The sequence below is a fragment of the Macaca fascicularis genome, chromosome 2 (assembly GCF_037993035.2).
Source record: "Macaca fascicularis isolate 582-1 chromosome 2, T2T-MFA8v1.1".
NCBI classification, from domain to species: Eukaryota; Metazoa; Chordata; class Mammalia; order Primates; family Cercopithecidae; genus Macaca; species Macaca fascicularis.
Genome location: NC_088376.1, coordinates 160,671,178 through 160,688,727, shown reverse-complemented (window position 1 = coordinate 160,688,727; position 17,550 = coordinate 160,671,178). Strand labels below are relative to the sequence as shown.

Genomic DNA, 17,550 nt, shown 5'->3' with positions numbered 1-17,550 from the left:
ATTTTTCATCTCATTCTACATGCTCTGCAGGAGTGAACTCATCCACTCCCGCGGCGTCAACTCACCAACTGCAAATATGACTCTAATATCTGCAGTTCTAGGCCATGGCTCTCCTGAGCCCCATTTTTCAACTCCACCTGGAGGTCTCACAGTCCCCTCAAATAAGCCTCTGCATATCTCCTGGTCTCCAATCCTCCATCCCACCCCCACCAAATCCATACTTTATCTCCTGGATTCTGCAGCTCAGTAAATGATAATACCATTTATGCACTCAAATCAGAAATCTAGCAACTTTCCCTCAGTCTTTTTTGTCTCATATCTGGGACCTGACAACCTAAATCACTTTCAAATATGCCCCTACCTTCCTCACCCACTGACACTGCTTCACCTCAGGGTCTCAGCACCTTTTGCCTGAGCTGTGGCAATATACTCTTTTCTTTTCTTTTCTTTTCTTTCCTTTCCTTTCCTTTCTTTTTGTTTCTTTCTTTTTCTTTTCTTTTCTTTTTTTTTTTTTTTTTTTTTTTTAAGACAGAGTCTCACTTTGTGGCCCAGGCTGTGGCGTGATCTTGGCTCACTGCAAGCTCCACCTCCCGGGTTCATGCCATTCTCCTGCCTCAGTCTCCTGAGTAGCTGGGACTACAGGTGCCCCCCACCACGTCCAGCTAATTTTTTTTTTTTTTTTGTATTTTTTTAGTAGAGCTGGGGTTTCACTGTGTTAGTCAGGATGGTCTCGATCTCCTGACCTCGTGATCCACCTGCCTCAGCCTCCCAAAGTGCTGGGATTACAGGCATGAGCCTCCACGCCCAGCCAGCAATATACTCTTTTCAAAGATTTAAATGTACCTGATTTGACATTTTATTGTTTGAATAGGTATTACATTTACGATGTATAAGAAAATGTAAAAGGTTTCCTCCTATCTCCCCTACTAAATTCCCTGTCCAGAGTGCTTCTCCTGTATTCTTCCAGTGGCATTTTTTACACAAAAGGTAGTAGCTTATATACACCCTTCTGCATCTTATGTTTCTCACGTAATGTATCCTAGAGATCTTATCATATTAGCACATAGAGAGCTTCTTCATTTTTCCCACTGCCCATTGTATTCCATTGTATAGATATATTATTATTATTAAACTGCTGGTCCCCCTATTTATGGACATTAAAGAGTTACCTATCTTTTGCCATTGTAAACAAGGCTGTAAAGAACATCTTTGTACACAGGTCACTTCACACAGGGGCTAATATAGCAATGGGACAAATCCCTAGAAATGGAACTCCAGAATCAAAAAGCATATGCTGTTGTAATTCTGACAGTACTGCCAAATTGCTCACAGTGAAGACTGACCCATTTCCAGTCTTACCAGCCATGTGCAAAAACCTTATCTCTGTCCTCTCTGCCGCCAGTCATCCCTGCTTGTAAATGTGTCTTCCACACCATTGTCAGCACCATATTTCTAAAATGCATATCTGGCAAGTCATTTTCTTGCTTTCCCTGCTTACAACCCTTCAAGTCATATTTACTGCTCTTCAAAGCTTTTCACCATCTAAATATGTGCTGTCCAGGGTGGACTATCAGCCTCACGTAGCTACTGAGGCTACATGTGGCCAGTCTGAATCGAGATGTGATGTAAGTGTAAGAAAAACACTGGGTTGCAAAGATGCAGTATGATAAAAAGAATGTAAAAAGCTCATTATGTGCTGAAATGATTAAGTTTTGGATATGTCAAGTTAAATAACATCATTACAATTAATTTCATCCGTTTCTTTATCCTTTAAAAAATATGGCTGCAAAAATTTTAGAATGAACATACTGGCTCACATTGTATCTCTGTTGGACAGTGCCCATCTAGGTAGGCCCTCCCTCCCTCATCCCCTCACCCATCTCCTCTCCTCCCAGGCCCCAGGCCCACTCTGTGCTTCAGACCATAGTGGTCCCTAAGCCTTAGGTGCTTTTCCCCCCAACCCTGTCCTCCCCATCTCGTCGCCACACTCAGTTTATTAAGATGCTGCTTGAAACTTCTCCTTGGAGGCCTTGAAGAAGTTTTGCTCCCTGGTTCACAGGTCCGCCTCCCCTCACCAGCCCTTGACATCAGGGCCTTGCTCTGCTCTTTGGGCAGCAAGAAACAATTCAGTGCTGTTGGTTAAATCAAGCAATGGAGGAGAAAAGCCCCCAGGAGCCTGTCTAAAGGGTAGAGTTGGAGGGAGGGAAGGGGTAACAGGTCACAATTACCAGATGAACACATTCAAATTTTCAAAAATGGGTAAGTTTAACATGGATTCAGATGTGAATTACTTTTTAGCATCAAATAATAGTGATAACAGCAGTAAGAGTTACAAAGAATAAGAAACACAGGAGAAACTTACTTTCTTTGCATAGTCTACTCATAAGGGAGGCCTGGCCCTGGGATCCTGGTCCGCGCCCGCCCCCACTCTCCGCCCCCCCCGTACCCCGAGCCTGCAGGAAAGGGGACCCCGAGGGCCCAGGGGCACCGGACCTACCCACCCGGCAGACCACTCGCCTCGGTGCAGACAGCACAGGGAAGAGGGGGAAGCAGCTCTGCTGGGAACAGGGAGGGACCTCCGGGGAAGCGAAACTGAAACTTTGCGCCTAGTCGGCGGGGCGGGCCGCGCCTTTACCCCAGTCCCGGCCCAGCGGCGTCCCGGAGCCCCCGCGCCCTCCCGACGCGCAGAGCCATGGCCTCCGACCTGCGCCCGCCGTCCCCGCTCCTCGTGCGGGTGTCCGGGTCCGGCCTCCGGGTACAACGGAAGCTGGAGAGCTACTTCCAGAGCTCTAAGTCCTCGGGCGGCGGAGAGTGCACGGTCAGGCCCCAGGAACACGAAGCCCCGGGCACCTTCCGGGTGGAGTTCAGTGAAAGGGCAGGTGAGCTTCGGGCGGTCGGGCTGCGAAAGCCGAAAGCCGTCTCTGGGGCCCCGACTCCCGGGTTTCCAGGCGGACCCAGTTCCAGCTGACCTAGGGGAGAGGGCGGAAGAAAGTATGCCACTGTGCGGTGGCGGACAGGGACGGGGCCCTGCTGCCAAGAGACTCACTGAGACAGGGAACACTCGGTGGAGGATAGGGCCTCACATGTGCCCGGTGCGGATCCGGCTAACCCCGCCTTAGTGTGGATGTTTTCCATATCCTCATTCTAACTTAATTTCTCAGCTGTCATCTTCCATCCTCCAGATGCCTGTCAGCTGCCGTCCTTGTCATTCAGGGATTCCACTTTTATGTTTTAAATAATGGTTCCATTGTTCCATCCATTAACAAAAGGATGTTCCATTTTGTATTTTTGAGGATTACAAAAGTGATATATGCTCACTATAGAAATAAGAGAAAAGAGTAAAAAAGAAAACAACCTGGAGATAAACAATGTGTCCATTTGGTGTATTTTCTTCCTGCCCTTTTTTACGAATGCCAGCAAACACACGTGTATTTACACAATTCGGAGTCTGCACTTTTGATACTTGCTGCTGTAACTTACCTGTATAATGAGTATTGAAATGGGAGACCAGGATGGGTGTGGTGGCTCACGCCTATAATCCTAGCACTTTGGAGGCCGAGGTTGGTGGATCACTTGAGGCCAGGAGTTCAAGACCAGGCTGGCCAACATGGCGAAATTCCGTCTCTACTAAGAATACAAAAATACCTGAGCGTGGTGGTGCGCACCTGTAATCCAAGCTACTCCGGAGGCTGAGGCAGGAGAATCGCTTGAACTCGGGAGGCAGAGAGTTGCAGTGGGACGAGGTCGCACCATTGCACTCCAGCCTGGGTGACAGAGTGAGACTCCGTCTCAAAAAACAAAACAAAACAAAAAAACAAAAAGGGAGGGAGGGAAATAAAGAAGGAAGGAAGAAAGGGGAGACTGGAGACAGTTTCAGAAACATGACGTTTAATGAGTGGACAATGTTCCATTGTCGTTAAGCTTTCACTTCTGTAGTAAAACTTAATCCGCACACTTCAGAACTCTTAATAGCTCCCCAATTTCCTCCATCGCCAACCCACCATTCCGGGGTGCAGTGAGCAGCCTTACTGGGAGGTGCTGGGGCAGGGTACAGACACAGGAATGACAGGATTACTTGAAATCTCTCCCATTTTTATGTATGTATATGTGTGTGTTTAATGTTTCTGCTGAAGCTAAGGAGAGAGTGTTGAAAAAAGGAGAACACCAAATGCTTGTTGACAACGAACCTGTGCCCATTTTCCTGGTACCCACTGAAAATTCAATAAAGAAGAACATGAGACCTCAAATTTCTTCACTGACACAGTCACAAGCAGAAACACCGTCTAGTGATACGCATCAACATGAAGGACATATTCCTAATGCTGTGGATTCCTGTCTCGAAAAGGTGAGTATTGAAAGAAGGAGCTGGCTGTACCTGCGCCTCCTCTCCAGTCACCAGCCTCATGTATTATTGATCCAACACCCATGTGCTGGGCACATACATGGGAGCCAGGCACTGTTTTAGGCACTGGACACAGAGACGAACACAACAGACAAGGTCCCTGCTCTCAGGCGGCTCATATTGGGGCCCAGGGCATGCACAGAAAGACAGTAGGCAAGTGAAATAATTAGAACCATTTTATTTATTTGGAGAGAAACAGGGCTAGGGCGAGCAAAGGGAAGATGGGGGTGGTGTTATTTCTTTTTTCCCCCAACAAGACAGAGTCTCACTTTATCACCTAGGCTGGAGTACAGTGGCATAATCATGGCTCACTGCAGCGTTGACCTCCTGGGCTCGAGCGATCCTCTCACCTCAGCCTCCTGAGTAGCTAGGACTACAGGCGCCACTACACCCAGCCAATTTTTTTTTTTTTTTTTGGTAGAAACGGAGTCTCACTATGTTGCCCAGGCTGTTCTCAAACTCCTGGGCTCAAGCGATCTGCCCGCCTTGGCCTCCCAAAGTGCTGGGATTACAGTCATGAATTACTGCGCCTAGCCTGGTTCTACTTCTAACCAGAAATCAGAGACAACTTGACTGAGGAGGTGACGTTTGGCCTGCAACTTGAATGATGACAAGATTCATTCAACAATAGATATCCACTGCTTAATGTGTTCCAGGCACTGTTATAGGAGCTGGGGAGGCAGCCAGGAACATGGCAGACTCTGCTTCTGGGGATGGCACCTTCTAGTGAGAGAAACAGACAATATTAATAAACAAATAGATATATAATAAAATGTCTGCCAGTCATACCTGCTAGAAAGAAGAATAAGAAGAATACGTGACAGACAATGACAGAACCACCATTTAAAATAGGATGTCTGGAAAAACCTCAAGTGAGATGACATCTCTAGCCAAGTGGATTTCTGGGGGGAAAATGTCCTAGAGGGAAGCATAGGTACAAAGGCCCCAAGAGCTGACATTCTGAGGCCCAGAAGCTTGAAGGAAGCCAGTGTGGTGGGAGGGCAGTGAGCAAGGGAGAGAGGTGCTAGGAACTCGGGAAGGTACACAGAAGACAGGCCTTTGGGGCTGAAGATAAGGATTTTGGATTTTTAACTTAAAATGTTAGGGAATTCATCAGATAGTTTTGAGCCAGGGGAGAGACGATCTGGTTTATATTTCTAAACGGTCACTCTGGCTGCTGTTGGAAAACTGAACATAGGAAGGGGCTAGAATGGAGAATTAGAACCCAGTTAGGAGGGGTTGCAATGCGCCAGGTGAAAGATGAGAATGGCATGGACTTTGGGTGGCCTTGATGGAGGTGTGAAAAATGGCTGGATTCAGGAAACATTTTGAAGATCTGGAGGAAGGATTTACATGCAAAGTCCTTGAGAAGGAACAAAACATTAGAAATTTTGCTTTTATATTACATTTAATTGGCCTCTGTCCTTTTTATCTTAACCTGGCACGTCTTATATTTGAGCTTCTAAAGGCCAGGGTTTAGAAGGGACCGACAACTTCGCATGCAGTCAGGTGTTAAAAAGAAAAAAGGAGGAGGAGTGAAGAAGAGAAAAAACAGTCATAGGAAAGCCATTTTCCTCAGCTTTATGGCTCCCTTCCAAGTTCACAGACATTTGTGAGGGCCATGACAACTCGCCCAGAGAGCACAGTGCCTTCCCTTGACTGCTGTTCCCAAGATCAAACAGATAGTGGCAGTTGTAGAACACAGATCTCTTGGCCATGGAGCTTTCAGAAATGCTCATGCCCAGGCTCCACTGCAGACTAGTTAACATTAGAATCTCTGGGGATGTGCTTGGGCTTTGGCTGGTTTATTTTTCCCTGAACTTGCCAGGTGAGTCTTATATGCAGACAGGGTTGAGAACCTCTGGGATGTAGCATGCTGTATCCTCTAAAAAGGATTTGAGGCCGGGCACAGTGGCTCTCGCCTGTAATCCCAGCACTTTGGGAGGCCGAGGCAGGCGGATCACCTGAGGTTGGGAGTTCCAGGCCAGCCTGACCAACATGGAGAAACCTTGTCTCTTCTAAAAATACAAAATTAGCCAGGCATGGCGGCGCATGCCTGTAATCCCAGCTACTCGGGAGGCTGAGGCAGGAGAATCTCTTGAACCCAGGAGGCGGAGGTTGCGGTGAGCCGAGATCATGCCATTGCACTTCAGCCTGGGTAACAAGAGCGAAACTCCATCTCTAAATAAATAAATAAATAAATAAATAAATAGGATATGAAAGAAGTTGCCCCCTGCTTGGGGAAGATGTAGATGTAGTGGTTGTTTCTCTAGTCTCTATGCATTCTCCTGAAGAGAAGATGGTAGGTCTGCATGCTGAGAGGTTTTATTTGTTCCTGTTCCTTTTAAAATTTCAGATCTTTCTTACTGTAACAGCTGACCTGAACTGTAACCTGTTCTCCAAAGAGCAGAGGGCATACATAACCACACTGTGCCCTAGTATCAGAAAAATGGAAGGTCACGATGGAATTGAGAAGGTGTGTGGTGACTTCCAAGACATTGAAAAAATACATCAATTTTTGAGTGAGCAGTTCCTGGAAAGTGAGCGGAAACAAGAATTTTCCCCTTCAATGACAGAGAGGAAGCCACTCAGTCAGCAGGAGAGGGACAGCTACATTTCTCCTTCTGAACCAGAAACCAAGACAGAAGAAAAAAGCAACTGTTTTGAAGTTTCCTTGCCTTACTTTGAATACTTTAAATATATCTGTCCTGATAAAATCGACTCAATAGAGAAAAGATTTGGTATAAACATTGAAATCCAGGACAGTTCTCCAAATATGGTCTGTTTAGATTTCACCTCAAGTCAATCAGGTGACCTGGAAGCAGCTCGTGAGTCTTTTGCTAGTGAATTTCAGAAGAACACGGAACCTCTGAAGCAGGAATGTGTCTCTTTAGCAGACAGTAAGCAGGCAAATAAATTCAAACAGGAATTGAATCAACAGTTTACAAAACTCCTTATAAAAGAGAAAGGAGGAGAATTAACTCTCCTTGGAACCCAAGATGACATTTCAGCTGCTAAACAAAAAATCTCTGAAGCTCTTGTCAAGACACCCGTGAAACTACTCACTGGCAATTACATGATGAATGGAATTGAGGTTGATAGTGCCCGCTATACACTTTTAGAAACTGAATTACTACAGGAGATATCAGAGATTGAAAAAAGGTATGACACTTGCAGCAAGGTTTCTGAGAAAGGTCAGAAAACCTGCGTTCTGTTTGAACCCAAGGACAAGCAGGTAGATCTATCTGTGCATGCTTATGCAAGTTTCATCGATGCCTTTCAACATGTCTCCTGTCACTTGATGAGAGAAGTTCTTTTACTGAAATCTTTGGGCAAGGAGAGAAAGCATTTATATCAGACCAAGTTTGCAGATGACTTTAGAAAAAGACATCCAAATGTACACTTTGTGCTAAATCAAGAGTTAATGATTTTGACTGGTTTGCCAAATCACCTTGCAAAGGCGAAGCAGTATGTTCTAAAAGGAGGAGGAAAGTCTTCATTGGCTGGAGAGAAACTGAAGGAGGATCATCAAACACCGATGGACATTGATAGTGATGATTCCAAAGCAGCCTCTCCGCCACTCAAGGGCCCTGTGAGCTCTGAGGCCTCAGAACTGGACAAGAAGGAAGAGGGCATCTGTGTCATCTGTATGGACACCATTAGTAACAAAAAAGTGCTGCCAAAGTGCAAGCATGAATTCTGCGGCCCTTGTATCAACAAAGCCCTGTCATATAAGCCAATCTGTCCCACATGCCAGACTTCCTATGGTGTTTACAAAGGAAATCAGCCAGAGGGAAGCATGATTGTCACTGTTGCAAGAGACTCACTTCCAGGTTATGAGTCCTGTGGCACCATTGTGATTAATTATTCTATGAAAGGAGGCATACAAACAGTAAGTATTTCTGAAGTCCATGGGTTTCTTGCCACTATGCTATGATTACCAGGGCAAAAGAGACTGTCCTATTGCCTATTAGACAGTAGATTTCCCAAGGAATTATCTCCAGGGTCATGTGCAAGGGATTGAAATAGTGGTAAAGGTCACAATGTTTGCTGATAATTCAAATATCTTTTGTGTCTATTTCTTAAGACAGAGAAAGGGTAGGTGGAGATTATATCTTGAGATGGGGGTTATCAGGAAGGTGGACAGTGTTTCCAGCATGAATTCAAGGAAAGAGGAGAAATATGGGTTATTGGGAATATCAGCATAACTTCAATACTTTTCTTGCTTTTGATTTGCTTTATCTACAAATGAACACATCTATACCTATAATAAAATTTTGACAGGGCACTGTTTTCACATGACATTTTCTTGTCCTCACACAGGGAGAACACCCAAACCCAGGAAAGAGATACTCTGGAACACAGCGAACTGCATACTTGCCTGATAATAAGGAAGGAAGGAAGGTTTTGGAACTGCTTCGTAGGGCCTTTGACCAAAAGCTGATTTTTACAGTGGGGTACTCTTGCGTATCAGGAACCTCAGATGTCATCACTTGGAATGATATTCACCACAAAACATCCAAGTTTGGAGGACCAGAAAAGTGAGAGCCTTTTGGGATGTAATGGCTACTCAACAAATTATAGAGATTATGAACTACGGCAATTTCTGGATGTGGATATAAGAAGAATCTATAGCAGTGGTATTGGGTATAGTCAAGTATTTTGAGAGATACTAGTCAGGGATGATAATCTCAAAGACAGCAAGATTGGTCCCCATCAACTTCTACCCTGCCAGCTATAAAGTACTATGGAGTTATTTCAATTTTGCACCAAAGGGCAGGGGGGTTTTGAATCCAGGATGAATACTATATAAGCTGATTTAATTTGAGGCTTGGTGTCTATTTGAAGGCTAGATGCTAGGAAAGTCACTTACTTTGCTTTCTTTTAAGGTCACCTTTCTTTTTCCCCTCTTCCCCCACCAGTCCACAGAGAACCTGAAATCACTTGACCAATAATATTCTAGAGAAAGTCTAAGTTGTGAGGAGACTATTGGTGGAAACTGCATTATAGGAAATCCAATTGTTCTTTATGAAACCCCAATAGGATTCCTCAGACCCTTGGTACTAAAGAAAAAATATATACCCTGAGACATTTTCAAAACCTGAAATTTGAAAATCCTACTAGCATGTGATTACAACGCCCCAGTAAAACACAGTATATTATTATATTTTTATGAGAGTCACTGCTTACTATAAACTGAAAAATTTTAAGAATTAACATAGACATGAAGCCTCAAATTAAATCAACGTACTTACCATTCATCTTGGATTCTCAAACCCCCTGCCCTTTGATGCAAAATGTAATAACTACATCATGTTAATACTTTGGAGTTGGCAGGGTAGAAGCCAGGTTGAAAGGCAGATGTTGGCCAGACAGCTAGGCTCACTCACTAGTTAAATGACTTGCATCTGCAAACGTAAAAGTCATGATACATCATCCACCTTCAGGATTACTTGTGAATGTTTGCAACACTGGATATTAAATCCTTAAATGCTGGATATCTATTGCACATATCGGAAAAATTTGTGGTGACACTAAAGGAATTTTTCTTTCTCCAGGTATGGCTACCCTGATCCTTCGTACCTGAAACGTGTCAAAGAGGAGCTGAAAGCGAAAGGAATTGAGTAAGAAAACTGCTGGAAGATGTCTTAAATCAAACTTTCAAAAAAGTATATTTTAGGAGGCTGATTTTATGCCAATCTAAATCCTTACGTAGAAAGGACTTTGAAATTTTTCTTCTTAAGAAATGGTTTGTATAAGAATAAGAATCTGCTAGTCTGTCATTTCTGGAGTGATATTTTTTTTTGAGACGGAGTCTCGCTCTGTCGCCCAGGCTGGAGTGCAGTGGTGCGATCTCAGCTCACTGCAAGCTGCGCCTCCCAGGTTGACACCATTCTCCCCGCCTCAGTCTCCTGAGCAGCTGGGACTACAGGTGCCCACCACCACGCTCGGCTTATTTTTGTTTTTGTATTTTTAGTAGAGACGGGGTTTCACCGTGTTAGCCAGGATGGTCTCGATCTCCTGACCTCGTGATCTGCCCGCCTCAGCCTTCCAAAGTGTTGGGATTATAGGCATGAGCCACTGCACCTGGCCCTGGAGTGATACTTTTTATGGAAGACAAAAGTCCCCCAAATCTGTGTAAAATCTGCTGCAAGGGTGTCATGCCTCTTGTGTCATCACTGGGGTTAGAGGTGGGTCTGAAATCATCTTCTATGTCCTTCAGTTGAACTATCAGCTGCCAATTGATCCTTTTCATTGCCATCTCTGGGGTGGTTCTTCATTTTTTTGTGTGTTTTCCCCTTAATCTCTACCTGTGAAAGTGAAATTCTATTGTAAATGGGAGGAAAAAGGGTTGGTTGTGGAAAATTAAAGACCCATATTCCGCTTTCTTACTCATGGCAAGAAAAGTGGCCATGAGTAGAGATTGGGCAAGCATTGGTAATAAATGGAATAAGACTAATTATTATTATTATTATTAGAGATGGAGTCTCGCTCTGTCTCCCAGGCTGGAGTGCAGCGGTGTGATATTGGCTCACTGCAACCTCCACTTCCCGGGTTCAAGCAATTCTCCTGCCTCAGCCTCCCCAGTAGCTGGGGTTACAGGTGTGTGCACCCACACCCGGCTAATTTTTTGTATTTTTAGTAGAGATGGGGTTTTGCCATGTTGGCCAGGCTGGTTTCAAACTCCTGAGCTCAAATGATCCTCCTGCCTTGGCCTCCCAAAGTGCTGGGATTACAGGCATGAGCCACCACATCTACCCAAGACTATCATTTTTAATGGCCAAGAGCCTAGTATATAGTTGGTGCCTGTCAGTCTGTTTGTGTTGCTATAAAAGAACACCTGAGACTGCGTCATTTATAAAGAAAAAAGGTTTGTTTGGCTCACAGTTTTGCTGGCCAGAAGGTAGGGCATCGGGTGAAAGCCTCAGGCTGCTTCCATTCATAGCCAAGTGTAGCCAGAAATCATATGACAGACAGGAAGTGAGAGAGAGGTGTGGGGGAGGTGCCAAGCTCTTTTTAACAAGCAGTTCTTCAGGAACTGATAGTGAGTCACTCCCATGAGAACAGCACCAAGCCATTCATGGGGGATCTGCCCCCATGACCCAGCCCCCTCCCATTAGGCTTCACCTCCAACACTGAGGATCAAATTTCAACATGAGATTTGGAGGAGGTCAAACAAACCAAACTAGAGCAGTGTTTCATAAAATTGTGTTGCCTGACTTAGGTTGCTAGTAAGCCAGCAGAGGGATATTTGCCTCCAAAATCTTTGGCACAGGCAGGAGTAAGGAAGCCATTTCTAGAGTCCTGGCTACTAATTTGGAAAACTGAGCTTCTTTCTTTCATTGTTTTTTGCCTTAAGAGACAAGGCCTTACTATATTGCCCTGTCTCTTAAGGGAAAACATCAAGACTGGACTTGAACTCCTGGGCTCAAGCCATCCCCCAACCTTGGCCTCTCGAGTAGATGGGATTATAGGCACGTGCCACTGTGCCTGACTTAAGTTTCTTATTCTAGAACACTTGCAGCCTGAACTCTGACCAGGCCCCCCACTTGAGCCTTTGCTTTCTGTTCCTTGTAAACTGCCATATTGGGTGCACTTGCCCTGCCACAGTAATGCTACATATTTCTGAGCATTGTTTTTCTCTAGATAATTTTGTACTTTTGAGTATACCCCACTTCCAAGTGTTTTTTTGTTTTGTTTTGTTTTTGTTGTTGTTGTTTTGAGACAGGGTCTCACTGTGTCCCCCAGGCTGGAGTGCAGTGGCTGGAGTGCAGTGGCACAATCACGGCTCACTGCAGTGTCAACCTTCTGGGGCCAGGTGATCCTCCCACCTCAGCCTCTCAAGTGGCTGGGACCACAGGCATGCACCACTATGCCTGGCTTTTTTTTTTTTTTTTTTTTTTTGTAGAGATGGGGTGTCCCTGTGTTGCCCAGGCTGGTCTCAAACTCCTGGGCTCAAGGTATACTCCTGCCTTGGGCTCCCAAAGTGTTGGGATTACAGGCGTGAGCGACCATGCCTAGCTCACTTCCAGGTTTAACAGACGAACTTACTCTAGTTTCCATCTCCATCATTATAATAACCGTAGCCCACATTGTAGTAGTTTTTCAACCCTTAACTCCCACCAATTCATGTTTTCACCTTTAAATTCCTTCTCGCTGATACTCTCTCTGGACAGAAGAAAGGTGAAATAAGCCTACTATAAGGAATATATGACATGCCAAATTTTATTTTTAAACAGTTCTTCAAGTCAGATTAATAATAGCAAATTATGTGATTATCCATTTCCCAGCCCCTCTCCAAAAAAATGGTAAACAAGATGCCTTCTTCTTTTCCCAAAGATACACATACACACGTACAAATTTTTTATCAGATAATAATAGCTAATATTTAATGAGTACTTACCTTATTTTGTCCCCTTTCAACAGATTTACATACGTGTGATTGATACAATTCATTTTCCCATTTTATAACTGAGAAAACTGGTGCACAGAGAGGATAAGTAACTTGCCAAAGGTCACACAGTTAATAAGTGGAAATGCTGGGACATGAACCAGGTAGTCTGCCCCCATAGTTCTGCCCCTGAGATCTGTACTGTCTCCCATGAGGGTACTTCTCCATGGAGCAGGCTGAGGCGAACCCTTTATTCTGGGCTTCTCTCAGAAATGGATTCCCACACAGTACTCAAAGCAAATTTCCCCAGAGGAAATCCTATTTGAAGAACTTAAAAACTCAGAATCTTTTTCTTTGTCCAGAGAGTTGAGGAAGCTTAAGCTAAATGATACATGATTTTTTAAAAAATCAGATTATAAATTTAGTTTTTGGTGATTCATTAAATTCTTTACCATTATAGTTATTTTCTAGCTATTCATCTTTTAGCTAAATTTGTTCCAAAGAAGGAAAAGTTTGGTTTCTACTAAGTTCTGGATGGGAGATTGCACTGTGTGTGATGTGCAAGTTTCATGGTATGGGTGACTGGAGAGCATTTGGGTTACTGCTTTTACTCTTTGGAAGGTGTTATCTGTATCTGCTTTAAATAAAGTTAAAGATTTAGAACAAATTGTGTTCTCTCCCTTCTTTTTTTTCCCTTTCGGTTGAGATTCTGGGTGTTTCCTACAACACACACAGGATACAGTTGTAAAACATGTGCATGGAGGTCTTTAGTTGATTTGGTGTGTAGCTGCTTCCTAAATTATCACAGTACAACTTAACTACTCTTGACTTCACTGCTGTTACTTTTGGCTGTAAAAATCACATTTCTCAATATTTTTTCCTTATAACACATAGGTTATAAAGATAAAAGTAGGCTGCAGATTTCATCTCTTCTCTGCTAGAGAAAGCATATGCAATACCTTGCTTCTGTTTCACCTCTCCAACATTGGTGCTGAATTACCCAGACAACTCACTGAGCACTATTAGATCAGGGGCACCCTTCTCTCCAAAGAAAAAATAAAAGAATAATACTGGCCGGGCGCGGTGGCTCAAGCCTGTAATCCCAGCACTTTGGGAGGCCGAGACGGGTGGATCACGAGGTCAGGAGATCGAGACCATCCTGGCTAACACGGTGAAACCCCGTCTCTACTAAGAAATACAAAAAACTAGCCGGGCGAGGTGGCGGGCGCCTGTAGTCCCAGCTACTCGGGAGGCTGAGGCCGGAGAATGGCGTGAACCCGGGAGGCGGAGCTTGCAGTGAGCTGAGATCCGGCCACTGCACTCTAGCCTGGGCTACAGAGCGAGACTCCGTCTCAAAAAAAAAAAAAAAAAAAAAAGAATAATACTGACGTATTTGATGCCTCCCTGAAAATAGCATCAAAGTAGTCATTAGGAGAAAAATAAGATCTTTATTGGACTTCCTTACACTTACTGTAATAGTTTAGTGTTTACAAAAATTAGTCAGGCATGGTGGTGCACATCTGTAATCCCAGCTACTTGGGAAGCTGAGGCATGAGAATCGCTTGAACCCAGGAGGCAGAGGTTGCAGTAGGCTGGGATTATGCCACTGCACTCCAGCCTGGGCAACACAGCGAGACTCCGTCTCAAAAAAAAAAAAAAAAGTTTAGTACTGTTTTTGGTTTGATTTCCATACAGAAGTTAGGTACTATTTCCTTTTTTATCGATTGGGTCATTTTTATTGATCAGATCTAAAACACAGAGCTCGATGCAAAGATTAACATATTAATAATTTTGGAGGTCCAAGCCCAAGGAGAAACAAAAAGAGAAGTGAGGCAAAGTAAGATGTAATGCAATGCAGTGCTAGGAGTTATCACCCTGGTTCCTGCTTCACAATGAGCCTGATGCTGCTGGTCTGGGAATTACGTTTAGAGATCCACTGGCCTAGAAAATAGAGTTTAAACTCAGCAGCATGGCCATTAGAGATTTCTCATGCCACTTTGCATACTTTGTGTTCCTTCCTCACCACCAAGTCCCTAGGGTTCAGTCACACCAGACTACAAGATTTTCCAAAGCACAGTCTATACTTTCATGCGTGTGATCTTTGTTCGGTGTAATCCACCCCCTACTCCTGCTCTCTGCATGACAGATGATGAAAGAAGGAACTCTGAAGAGAGAGAGGGAGAGAGAGACACGCCTCATTCTCATTCTTCACCTCATTTTCCTCTTAGAAAATCCCCTACTCATCATCCAAGGTCTTACTGAAATGCCACTACTATAGAAACTTTTCTCCAATCTTGTCTCTAAATTACAACAAACCACTGATTTCTGTTATCCTAATACTTTATATGTGTCTCAATGCAAATATGATACCAAAATCCATTGCCTTGCTCTCTGCCTTGGAGGTGGTACCCAGGGCTGACCTCTGAGTACCACATCAGCTCCATTCTCTGATTACTCATTGGGTTCTGCAGTGGGAGATACCAGCACGAGACTGGAAGGCAGAGGGACAGAGTACTTGAGATGCTTATACTCCCCTGGCTGTCTCCCGAAAGCAGTCATGGGTCCTACCTGCTGGCACTTTCCTATGGGTATAGCTCTTACCAAGTTCAGGAGATGCCCCCTCCCTTGCCCCTTCAGCCTAGATGGTAAGGAGAGGAGGCTGCTTCACCATCTCTCACTGGTTTCCTTAATCCTTTGCCCACACCTGTGTAAATAATTTCTTTATTAAATTATCCTCAATGATTAATTTTGAGTATACCACCAGTATACTGCCAGGACTTTTTGTAATACACCAGGTAACTGTATTAATCTATGTTTTATTTCTCCATCTCCTTACTTCCCCCCTCACTCCAAAGAGAAGGGATCTGTCTAATTCATCTTTATAATCTTAACACAGTGCCAGGCATATCAAAGGCCTTCAATACGCGTTGATTGTTAAATAATGCCTTGTTGGGCCAGAGGGGAACCTGACTCCAGCTCTGGCTTAGGGAGCACAGGAAAGAACCCAGTGTATTTTTCTAAAGATGGGTGTGTAGGGAGATTTGGGGGGCAAGGAATGGGATGCCCAGCAGAAAAGGAAAGGAAAACCGATTTTTGTGTTTTAATGTGTCAGGCATTCTACAGACTTTATCTCATTTAATCTTCATGACAATAACATAAAATAGCTATGGCTGTGCCCATTGTACAGATGCTATCGACTAAGGCTACACAACTAATAAAACTGCAGAGCCCAGGACTTTGACCCAGGATTTGTCTAGCAGCAATGTCTCAAAGGGCGACAAAATCCTGAGGCAGCTGTTTGTGGACTCGAGGCCTCAATGTTTGGCAGCAGCGGTTTTCAGAGAAAAGAAAGCGAAAGAAGTTCGAGGCACAAGTCTGTTGGGTGGGACGCACCTGCAGTCTGGGCGAGCCGAGGATGGTTGCCCCAGGCCCCTTCCTGCAGCTGCTCTGAGTCCAGGGGCTCCGACCTCCGAAGAACTTGCGAACCGAGTTACACGTGTACTTCCAGAGCCGGACGAGATCCGGAGGCGGAGAGCGTGCGGCTGGCCGGGAACCCTGGGGCGTGTCAGGCCTTCCGGCGCTCTTTCTTCGGGAGGATGGTGAGGAGCGCGGGGGACGGGTGCGGGAAGGGGACAGCAGGGCTGAGCCCGGGGCCCGCGAGACCCAGCAGCCCGGGCGGGCGCAGAGACCCCACGCCACGCAGAACCCTCTCTTCCAGGGGGCGCCGACTACAGTGAGTTACTTCCCTGTTCCGGAAGAGGGGGGAGCGTGCTGCTTGTTTTTCCTTAGGATTTCTGGTCTCCACCCCTCCCCCCGTGCCCTGCTTAAAATTTAAAAGTTCTTTATAAAGTTTGAAGGGATATGAGTCCTTTATTTGTGATATGTGTTATGAGTATGTCTTCCCAATTTATTTTTTGTTTTTTGAGTTTGCTTATGGTGGCTTTTTTTTCTTTGCCATGCAAATATTTTAAATTTTGTGTAGCCAGACTTACCAGTCTTTTATTTTATGACGTCTAGACTTTTAGTCATATTTTAATATATGACTTTTAGTCATACTCTTCCCTACACCCAAATTATAGAAGAATTCACTTATGCTTACTTCTAGTACTTGAACTGATTTATTTTTTACATTTAGATCTATAATACATTTGGAGTGTGTTATTGTGTGTGATTTGAGGAGTGAATCTAATTACTTCTTTTTCAAATGGGTGTCAAGCTGTCCCAACACCATTTATTATAAAGGTTATCCCTGTCCCAGTAACTTGAGATACCAGCTTTATCATGTACTAGACTTTCATATGTAGTTTGGGTATTTCTGGACCTTCTATTTTCGTCCATTGACCTGTTCATTCATCTGTTTTAGAGAGACTTTGCTGTATGTTTTTCCTAGATAGTGCTTCCTTGTCACTATTTTCCTAGCTATTCTTGTTGTTTATTTTTCCTTATGAACTTTTCTGATGTATGATCAGTTAAAAAAGAAGAAAAGAAAAACTCTTTGGAATTTTTATTGGGATTGCATTAAATTAATAAATTATAGAGAGCTGATATCTTTAGGTGGTGTTGACATGGTCTAACCTAATGTGCTGTGAAAGACTGAGAATTTGAGTATGTAATGTATATGATATTAAATTGTGAATTGGTGGGACATAGGTAACAGCTTATCAACAGTTGTAGATACTGGTACTTCATATCCTCTTAAGGAAAATTTGCCTCCAAATTTTAAGCTGGAAAGTCACTAAAATAACTTTTAAAAAGA

At 44.1% G+C, this 17,550-nt stretch overlaps 3 protein-coding genes and 1 long non-coding RNA gene across 29 annotated transcripts in view; 2 read left to right on the top strand and 2 right to left on the bottom strand.

Annotated features, from left to right (window-relative positions):
* Positions 1 to 3,059, bottom strand: part of PARP9 (poly(ADP-ribose) polymerase family member 9) — a 37,378-nt gene extending 34,319 nt beyond the window's left edge. For 6 of the 18 annotated variants that reach the window (XR_012431642.1, XR_012431643.1, XR_012431644.1 and 3 more), the window contains exon 1: positions 2,705 to 3,059. The gene's annotated coding sequence lies outside the window, so the exon portion shown is untranslated. Of the gene's footprint in view, positions 1 to 2,362; positions 2,558 to 2,704 lie in introns of those variants that run through there. The other 12 variants (XR_006696004.3, XR_012431645.1, XR_012431646.1 and 9 more) reach the window with 3 other exon arrangements.
* Positions 2,639 to 13,461, top strand: DTX3L (deltex E3 ubiquitin ligase 3L). Its single transcript, XM_005547980.4, has 5 exons — positions 2,639 to 2,879; positions 4,134 to 4,345; positions 6,759 to 8,294; positions 8,726 to 8,943; positions 9,961 to 13,461. Exons 1-5 carry the CDS (start codon positions 2,693 to 2,695, stop codon positions 10,028 to 10,030), a joined length of 2,223 nt encoding a protein of 740 aa, XP_005548037.3. The 5' UTR covers positions 2,639 to 2,692; the 3' UTR covers positions 10,031 to 13,461.
* LOC141409723 (uncharacterized) lies at positions 10,210 to 16,325 on the bottom strand. Its single transcript, XR_012431649.1, has 2 exons — positions 16,188 to 16,325; positions 10,210 to 10,713 (listed from the first exon to the last, which is right to left on the bottom strand). It is a non-coding gene; the product is annotated as an uncharacterized lncRNA (long non-coding RNA).
* The window catches only part of PARP15 (poly(ADP-ribose) polymerase family member 15), a 54,930-nt gene continuing 53,470 nt past the window's right edge, over positions 16,091 to 17,550 (top strand). For 3 of the 9 annotated variants that reach the window (XM_074033319.1, XM_074033316.1, XM_074033318.1), the window contains exon 1: positions 16,192 to 16,393. Coding sequence is in view for 2 of the 9 variants with exons in the window: in XM_065539143.2 (XP_065395215.1) it covers positions 16,112 to 16,393 (282 nt within the window). In the remaining 7 variants the exon portion in view is untranslated. Of the gene's footprint in view, positions 16,528 to 17,550 lie in introns of all 9 variants that reach the window. The other 6 variants (XM_065539143.2, XM_005547983.5, XM_074033314.1 and 3 more) reach the window with 4 other exon arrangements.